This window comes from Tyto alba, unplaced genomic scaffold (genome assembly GCF_018691265.1).
Source record: "Tyto alba isolate M040663 unplaced genomic scaffold, T.alba_DEE_v4.0 Super-Scaffold_18, whole genome shotgun sequence".
NCBI lineage: Eukaryota > Metazoa > Chordata > Aves > Strigiformes > Tytonidae > Tyto > Tyto alba.
Genome location: NW_024881280.1, coordinates 11654596 through 11664223, shown reverse-complemented (window position 1 = coordinate 11664223; position 9628 = coordinate 11654596). Strand labels below are relative to the sequence as shown.

General features: G+C 40.4%; 1 protein-coding gene across 1 annotated transcript; it reads right to left on the bottom strand.

Annotated features, from left to right (window-relative positions):
• Positions 1-1521: 1521 nt before the first annotated feature.
• ERH (ERH mRNA splicing and mitosis factor) lies at positions 1522-9569 on the bottom strand. Its single transcript, XM_032984706.2, has 4 exons — positions 9446-9569; positions 5830-5917; positions 4607-4727; positions 1522-2016 (listed from the first exon to the last, which is right to left on the bottom strand). The coding sequence occupies exons 1-4, from the start codon at positions 9446-9448 to the stop codon at positions 1914-1916; spliced, it is 315 nt and encodes a 104-aa protein (XP_032840597.1). The 5' UTR covers positions 9449-9569; the 3' UTR covers positions 1522-1913.
• Positions 9570-9628: the final 59 nt, after the last annotated feature.

Here is a 9628-nt window from a genome sequence, read left to right as displayed (position 1 = left end):
GCATGTTCCTTGTGCTTTTCACAATAAGGAAAGACCCCACATTGCCGGTTTTCCTTATGCTGAAAACAAGCTCACAGAATGAGGAAAATATTTATAATGCAGTAGGAAGTGAGAAGGGATGTTTATTTGGCTTCACTTAAAGACTGTAAAATCACATCCTACTTAGCAACTTGAATGATCCACCAAGAGAATATTGGAATTATTACCAAAAAAAGAGTAAATATTTACCAGAAGTTAACCTCAGACATGTTAGGAAAGAACATGTTATTTTATTATTTGCTATACAGGAGGATAAGCTGTATCAGGTGTTTAAATAACATTGCTGATATTAAACTTGAATGTTATTATATGGGGCAAGAGTGAATTCTGTAAGTTTTACTGTGTCAAGCTGCATTTGGACATAAAATGTCTATACAGAAGTATTTACAGTTTTAAGTAATCTTAAATGGATTAATATACTGTTGACCTGCTATGTTTTGAAAATCACTATTTATTATAAGGGAAGCATGTTTTGATGTTAGCAGATTGAATTGATTCCTGGTCACTACAACCGTAGAGCTAGTAGGTCTAATCTCCAATCTGTATTTGTGTTGAGAAAAAAGTTTAACACCCCCTCCCACTAGCTTTCTAAGAATTTCTCTCTCCAGTAATTTGATGCCAAGTCTTCAGCAGTTCTTACTTACCACTTAAGTGAAACTACTTTAATTAAGCTTTACCACAGGCAGTCAATTTGACCTCAGATTCTTTTAAGCCAATCCATTTGCTGTGAGGTCCATCAGAAACTATTGATGTGTATTAGGAAGTTAAGTGCACTGGAAAGAATTACATTCCTCTGTTAATCCTGGAACTGCTCCTGGCTGAGTATACCTATAGACTCTAAGACTCAAATCTGTGCCTACAGTAAGCAAACTCTGGACTAATGCAAAAGCACAAAGTACCAAGCCAGCCTTCTTTTCTACCTGCTGTATTTCTTGGTCTAATGTGTCCTCCAATTCAAACTTCTTCAGTACAGCAAAATTATGAAGACATCAGCTTTCAAGACATTCAGGTGCAGATGGAACTTTGTGCTGTGTGCAGATAGTTAAGTCCTTATCCTCTTGAAAAGGGAAAATGTAGTTTGGGCCAGATCCCCATCAAACCAATTTGCTTTGCCTATTCCTTTCTCAGGGGAAGGTTGGAAGTAAACTAATTCATGAGGTCTGTGATATGATACATTCAGCCTGCTCTTACCCACCACCTATTTCAGAGCAGACACCTTTACCTGAATATAAATGCCTTGTAGAAAGATCAAGTTTAACATGCAAGAGGGTTGCTGTGTTTCCCAAAGATCGCCAGGAAAGACAGTAGTCAAGACTAGGCCAGAAAAGTTAACTCAGCAGGCCAGAATTTGAGCCATTCTGTAATGCAGCAAACAACTGTTGGTTCAGTTCACATAAACTTTCAAGCCCTGTTCCTTGTCAAACAGGTAAGAAAGACTTTTAATAATTTGTTTAGCAAAAAACACAAAATTCAGCACTCAAGTTTAACTAAAGGGTAGTTTTTTATTCCCCATTATGACAGTCTCAAGGACATAACTAAATGTTGGAAACCCCACAGAAGGGCACATACAGTGAATGTGGCGAAGTAGAATGTGAACAGCCCCAGGGGTTCAAATAAGGTAGGACCATTAGCTAACCAGAGGAAAAAAAACAAATTAAAACTCTGCTGAAGATGTTGCACTTTCTTCTCCATTTACACTGAAAAAAAGTCAAATCCAACAAAATCTTTGCATCTCTAACAATACATTCAGTCCTGGCTAAAGAGTTTAACAAGATGGCAACAGGATGACTATAATACAAAACGTTCACTACTACACTCTGTACACACCTGTTGTCCAAGCCCTCCCCCAAACCCATGTAATGATGGTGCCCCCATTATTTGCTTGCTTGCTGGGCCTGCCTGCGGAGGAGGACGTAGATCTTCTCCTTTATCCAGTCTTTATTGTATGGTTGGTATGTCTGAGTATCAGCACGGTAACTAGAGAGAAAAAAAGAATTAATGTACTATCAGTCTGCCCTGCAGGAAGTTTACCAGAAGAGCTTCCCAAACAAGTGTCCTCAAGCATATGAGGCAGAAAGTTGTGTACAGAACACAAGTAATATCAGTAGATGGGAATTGCCACTTAGCAAACAGATTTATCCTGATCCCTAAAAACCAGTTACCCAGCAGATCAGTAAGAACCTGAAATAAAACTAGATGCTCCAAGGACTGAGTGACTGGATCACAGTGCATTCACATTTTAGTTCATGAATATAATTACTTATGAGAGACAACAAATAGAGCACCTTAATGTTCTGGAGCTCAGAATGAAGAGTAGTTCTACCAGGAAACTATCTAATTTGTCTTAATGAGCCAAACACTTCTTCAACACTACTTCATGCAAGTGTTCCACTTCTGTTTGGAATTTTTAGAAAATGAATAATTTTCTAAAATGAACAATTTTCCAGCAGCAAAGGTAGGCTCATAGATGGATGACAGAGGATTCTTGCTAGTTCGCAGTGAGGGCAAGCTTATGTCTAACAAACAAGGACCCTTCATACAAATCAAACTGAAATCAAGAACCCACAGACTCATTTTCTCTGCTACTCCCAGATAGTTGATAAAAGTAGTCCACTAGCAAGATTTCTTTCCGGGGCCAAAGAACTCAGTTACTCAAGACATTGCTGAATTGAAGCAGAATTAAACTGAAAAATTAAATCAAATCATGTGAAGTTATCTGTGTAGATTCACACCCTCCTTTCCCCCTTAAAGTTGAATGTTTTATTGATGAACGTGGTACTTTCAGTGAATGCTTCAAGAACTACTGAAGTCCTGGTCAGTTTTTAAATCTTGGTACAGATATTTCTAATCAGGTAAGAAGGGTGAGATTGTCATTGGTAACAAGCTAAGTAAAAATCCAGAGATAACTTAATCCAGAACGATTTACAGTCCTTACCTGAAGAAAAAACTCTAAGCATATAGTTTCTAAGAAAGCTTTGTTATTTAAACCCCAGCATGACTGGTTCAAGGCCATATAGAGTTTAGGTATATACTGATACAGTAGTAGTTAGTAGTAGTTCCAGTGCAGTAAAAGAAATGTTAGTTTCAGGAAAAAGCTACTGATTTCTGCTCCCACCCCAATCCGTTCACAATGCTACACTGCAAAACCAGACAGCAAGTACTTTAGGAATCTCCATGAACACAAGACATGTCTGGTACACTACGTGCTACGTGTGCCATCTGGTGGAAAACTGTAAGCTGAAGTAGAATTTGGCATGACACTGAGTTTACCAGCCTCATTATGAAAGGCACAAGACTGTACTAGGAAACAGCTGCTACTTCCTACTAGCTTCAGTCTGTTAAATAAAGTGTGTCTTTCAAACTGCATCAGCCCAGCTCTATGATACCTGAAGATCAAATGTGTCAGAGCATCTAGGGACAAGGCAACTCTGCAGAAACTGTAATCCTGTTTTACTTATTCTACTGAAAAGTTTGGTAAATGGCATTTGTAATAAGTCACTATCAGTAACATAGATTCTGTATGTACATCAGAATGCAAAGGAAAGCAATCTGATGCTCAGGTTTGCTTTAAATAGCTTTTCATTTTAAACTGGAATTAACTGACAAAGGCTGTTCACTGTGCAGCTACGTAAGTACTTGCACTGGGGTTTCAGACAGAGCAGTACAGCTGCAGGAATGTCCACACCTGATACTGGCTTAGAAAGAGTTTCTGGAATTTTGAGACTTGAAAGTCAAGTACTATGTCTTGTTATTTGAATATGACATTTGTATCCTTATTCCTACAGAATATCTGCAAAGGTGATACCACTGTCATATCAAACCATTACCTTGAAATTTATGGTATGGGAAATACGATCTGGATGAATTGGTTTAGTTACAATGTTGAGCTATGTTCTGAATAGTCAAATTTAGCATTTGATTTCACAATGCAGTCAGGCTGGAAGGTCACAAGGCCACCTTTGCTTGCCCACAACTTTAATACACAGATGAGAACTGGAGATAATGTATTCAGAAGAACACTTAAAACAACTGGCTAGGACTCCCTGGAGGACTGATCTGTTCCTCAATCACTTCATTAGGATTTACAGAAACTTCCACCTTGCTGTATCTTGATCAAAATAAACAGTTGGCTGCAATGCAATTCTGTAGACTTCTACCGTACCACTAGTACAGCCCTCAGCAGAATAAGAATCATTCTGCCTCCTTAAGAATTAGACCAACTGCACAAAGGCAGATACAGCCCCAACTTAAACAGATTCTAGCATTAATAAGATACATAGCTGTATTAAACTGTTGGACTTCAGGATTTGAAATGCTGGGAGCTTCAAGGTGTCTAAATTCCTAGTGAACTATCAATTTCTAAGCTTTCTTTAGAGATTCTTTATTTCAGTGCAGGTAATTGGAGTGGGCAACGTGGCATGCCAGCTGCAATACTGTTGCCTTACAAACAGTTATTGCAAAAACCACCCAAACCCTTGCCAGATTTCACATAAAACATGTAAGAGTTTAGATTGAAGACTTCTCACTTCTGTAACTCACTGAACTAGACTGGTACAACTGGACTTACACAAGACAGCTGAGGTCTGCCAAGTCATCAATGAAGTCAAACAACTGGCTGATATCGTATGTAATGGATGGACTGTTGGGATTCATTCTCTTCAGGTGCTCTTCATACATTTTACAGACTCCTACAAAGAAACAAGATTAACAATGAAATATTAAAAAAACCCAACAACTGTATTTGCTGAAACTTCTTCAGCTATTGAACCACAGATACCAGGAAAGTTTAGAGATGACTACCATTAAAACAAAGACATAAACTTCTTACTCAAATTCTGTGGAGTTGAAATGCTGCTGTTCTAGCTATTTGCATTGAAACATAATGCTATAAAATCACGGAAAGAAGCATTATCATCGTCTAGAGGAAAAAGTTTTGATTCTGTCAAAGATGTAAATTTCCATGCAATAAACTCTAACAGAAACCTGAAATCCCTTCAAATAATTTTAAGACAGCAACTGCAACATATATTCCTACTGTACAAACACCTAAGAAAGAGAAGAACTAACGTCAAATAAAGCTACTCAAATCTTGTGAGAAAGATCATTCTTGATGAAAGAGTCAAACATGAGCTACTTAGGTAAAAGTGACAGCACAAGTCTGCATATGAATTTGAATCAGTTTTATTTAAGCTAGCCCATAAATAATTCAGATACATTTCAGGAATATAACATTAAAGTCAACATAGAGGCTTTATCTGGTGTTTGTTATGCTTTTGTTTGCCTTGCAAAACTTCCTGGAATTAGAATTTTTAATGTTAAGTGAACTTCCACATTTCAACCATACAGCTGTGTAATTTCAGTCTTCCTTTCAAGCTCACTATGTGTGTCAAAGTCTTGCAGGATTTTTTCTCTAGCATGCATGCTATAAGGCTGCACATTATGTATCAGTTGCACACGTAATTTTATATATTATTTCCAGTAGCAATCTTTCCTTTAAGTGGCTAGCATAAAAATTAGTGAGAGTTAGGCAATATTGCCTACTCACGCAAATTGAATGTGGCTTAATCTAGTTATAGAGACAGTTCATATAAATAGAAGTTTTAGAAACAATGAATAACTATTTTTTTGGTTTGCCAAGACATTACTAAACTAAAAGCATGAGAAATTTTTGCATTTTTTTGTGAATTACCTTAGGAAAACATGAATAGCTACTTATTTTCTTACTAAGTTTGGGAATATGTCAAAAATGGGGCTTGAATAACAGTTTTTGACTACCACATCTGCACCTACCTTCCATGCACTCATTCACCGATTCATAATCAGCGTATGTTCTGCCTTCTGGCCTCTTGGTAGGCTGGACAAGTAGAATTGTGTGAGACTGAAAAACAAAACAAACACCATGAAAACAGGTTACCTGCAAAATCTACATGATGATTTGTTTGAATTAAGTTATCTGAATGAAGGACTACAAAGAAGCTTAATATTAAAACAATTAACTAGCAATCAAGGACACAGACATTTTCCAAATAGTATTTACTGTTCATATAAGTGTTGCTAATTTTTGTTTCCAATCAGTCTTAGCAAACCTTATGTAACTTTAAAATGTGTAAAATCACCAGTAAAGCAGCTACTGTGTTGAATAAAATACCATGGAAATAGTAGTTTCTATTTAAACACGAAAGATCAATGTATAAAAGTTATACCATTAGTGCATTTACTTAAAAGAATGGAAGCTGTTAGTAAGGTTTTGAATATCCCAATTAAAGAGCAAGGAGGGAGTCCAACTTAACTTCACTGTCAGTCTCACCATAAAGATTTTAACAGAAATAGCTATTTTGAGTTATTCACTTGAATTCAAGGGAACGCAAATTATAAAACAAATCTGCACTCAGCATTCAAGATTATTTCCTGTGAAACAGATGCACCAATTCTTCATACTTTGGAGAGTCTAATGAAACAGTAATTATGGCACAGATAACTGTTCCAAATGTCACTCTGTAAACTTGTTCTTCTGCAGGGAAGACTTAGACGATTGTATGGCTTGTGGCTTGCATTATTTTTGTAATATTTTTCACTTGGCTACAGAAAGTGATTTGAGCAAACACTCGAGATTTTTGAAGTGTACACAATCTGTGATCTGATTAACAGGTTACAAAGCACAGAAAGTTTGCAAGCACGCTACAAAACACCATTTCCAGTGCTGCTAATTGGATCCAACATTTTCAGTGCTAATATATGAGGTGAGCACACAACATGTAATATTCATGAAGGCAACTGCAGAGTAAGACACACTGGAAACAAATACCAAAGCATATTATTGCGTTTAAATTAATCAGCTGCTGAAAGAAAAAATCCTGACCCATGCTTTGGACGTATCAGTGAAGATACCAGTTCAGTGTTCACCAAAGGCAGTGACAGAAAAGAAAAATGGCAAATGTTAGGATTTACAAGGAACATTTAAGAAAACATGACAAATTTTTATACCATGGTTGCTAGTATTCCTATGCCTGGAATAGTCTTTGGCTCTTTAAATTCTGACTCAAATAACATGGTAGATTCAGAGAAGCCCAGGAAAAAGTTAGAGAGAAACAAAAGCAGCAATGCTTTTCCCAAACAAATTGAAAAAGAGGGGAATTCAGAAGCTACACACCGTAACAAAAATCACACAAAGGAGACTAGAGCATTTAGGTCCACTTTCATGTATGCCCGAGGACGCTAAGATTTGAAAGGAATTCCCCAAGGCGTGGCTGGTATCTGGCTGTTCCTAAGGGCACTGTACTTACATAGGTGCATTTTAACCAGGTAATCCAACTGACTGCCAAAGTTTATTATAAAACATTTTTTCCAGCACTATCACTTTTATTTGCTGGTCACTGATGAAAAAGCTTGGTTCCAGGACTTGCAACTCTGACTTCCTGGGAGCATTTCACAAAGGATCTCTTATTAACAAGAACGGACAAGATGTGTCAGCCAGTTCAGTCAGTGTGTTCTAAATAAAGTTGTGTTATTTTGGCATTGGAATGTCTTGCAGACTCTATTTGTGGTGTCTGATTACATATGCATATTTCTCTTTCAACTGAATTAAGTATTAAAAAAAAGTTGTGTTTGACAAAACGTAGGAGAGCATAGATAAAACTGAACTGACCAGGAGTTACAGGACTGTATCATAATTTGAGTAAAGTTTTATTTGGTCTCTCAGGATCTTGCTGGGGAATCATTTTAGGGGTTCTGGTTATTCCTCCCATTCTTTGAGTGTTAAATGAATGTATATAATCTGAAATCATCCCAATAATCAGATTACAGAAGAAAAATATCAGTGAACCAGACATGTAAACCAGTTCTTTAAGAATTTTAGAGTGGACGTTCTTTGGGCTTCTAACTTTAAACCATTTACCACTTCAGATACTTTACAATACCCCTACCAGATACTGGCGTGGAAATTATTAATGCCATTGGGACCATCCATATTGTAGAATTAATCGCATTACATCTCAAAGATTTCTTTGGGAACTTCCCATTACTTTACCTTAAGGGGAAAAAGATAATAAATTGTTTGATTTGATAAAATTACTCCTCCTCTCCTACCACATAAGAACAAAAAAAGTGACGAGTTCAGAACCCTGAGAGAAGTTTCCTCCAACTATTACCTCCCCTACTGAATACGTACCTGGGGACAGGGCAAAAATCAGTGTGATTTAATAACTACTGTGCTTTCCTATAGATATAAAGCTTATAGTTAGGAAAACCAAAGCGAGGGAAGATCCGTAAAACCCAATATAGACTGATTCTGATTATATTATATCTATATTTTGATGCATATGTTGGGGTTTTTTTTGCATTTTCTTAAAAAAGCACAGCTGTACTGGCTGCTGTTAAGCAGGACACTGAATGAGATACCACATGGTTTATATTATACCCATTTTGAACTTCTAGACGACACTTTTGAAAGTGTTCCCATTACTGAAGACACAACCCTGCAAAAACGGTTAAGGTGGTGCTGACAGCCAGCCCAGGACTTTGGAGCCAGGCAGCACCTGCTCAAAGAGGCTTCCACCCATTGTAGTCTATTCAACAATAAAGCTAAAAAAAAAAAAAAAAGGAAGGTAAACCAAGTACTGGAAGAATAAGATGTGCAGTGATGCAAATATTGGTATACTGCACACACCTAAACACTTTTCAGTAACTTCTGCTGGGCAGAAACAGTGGTTTAAGTGCCACCTCTCACTGTGGACAACAGTGGACAGGGCTTGCAGCTGCTGCTCGCCCTCGCTGAGGCTAACTGCTTTTGGGCAAGCGCCAGCCAGATGTGGAACTGCTGCAAGCTCAGCAGCAGTTGTCCTTCCACGGCAGGGCAGCTTCCTTCAGCATATTCAAATGTATTGGATGAATGCAACAAGCGATTGTGCTTGCTCCAGCCTTTGTGCTTCAGCACGCCGTCCCAGCAGCCCACCGGCGCAAGCTACCGCCCTTCCCGCCCCGCTCGGAGGTCTGGGGAGGAGCGGGGAAGGCAGCACGGGCACAAACGGCTGCGATTCACACCGATCAGCCGCCTGAGGCCGGCACAGGGGCCGGGCCCGCGGAGCCGCGCTACCCCAGGCGCCCTGGCCAGCCCGCTCCGCGCCAGGAAGCCTCCACCCTTCCCCCCCCCCCCCCCCCCCCGTCACCAACCGGCCATTGTGCCGGGGCGGCTCCGGTGGGGCCGCTGCACCGCCAGCACGTGCCGCCCCCCCCGCCCATCCCCGGGCCCGGAGCGGCGGCCGCGGCCTTCCTCCCTCCGCTACCCCGCCGCGCCTTCCCGCCGGCGCCCGCCCCTCACGCCCGAGGAGAGGAGGGGAGGGGAGGGGGAGCGGCCCGGGCGGCGGCGGGGCGCGGGGAGGGGGCGGCGGGCCCTTCCCGCCCCGCTCACCATCACGGCTCCCGCTCCTCAGCACCGCCGCGGAGAAGAGGCGCGCGACGATTTCAACCCCCACAACCCCCCGCGCCCGCCGGAAGCGCCGCGCTAACGGCCCCGGCCATTGAGCTGGCCGCGCTCCGCCGCGCTGAGGATGCCGGGAGCGCCCGGCCGCGCCAGGCTCAGTTGGTGGAGGGG

Coding starts and splice junctions, on each gene's coding strand:
- ERH (XM_032984706.2), bottom strand. Junction 4,728..5,829: donor GGTGAATGAGTGCATGGAAG/GTAGGTGCAGAT, acceptor GTTTCTTTGTAG/GAGTCTGTAAAATGTATGAA. Junction 2,017..4,606: donor GCAGACCTCAGCTGTCTTGT/GTAAGTCCAGTT, acceptor TTTTCTCTCTAG/TTACCGTGCTGATACTCAGA.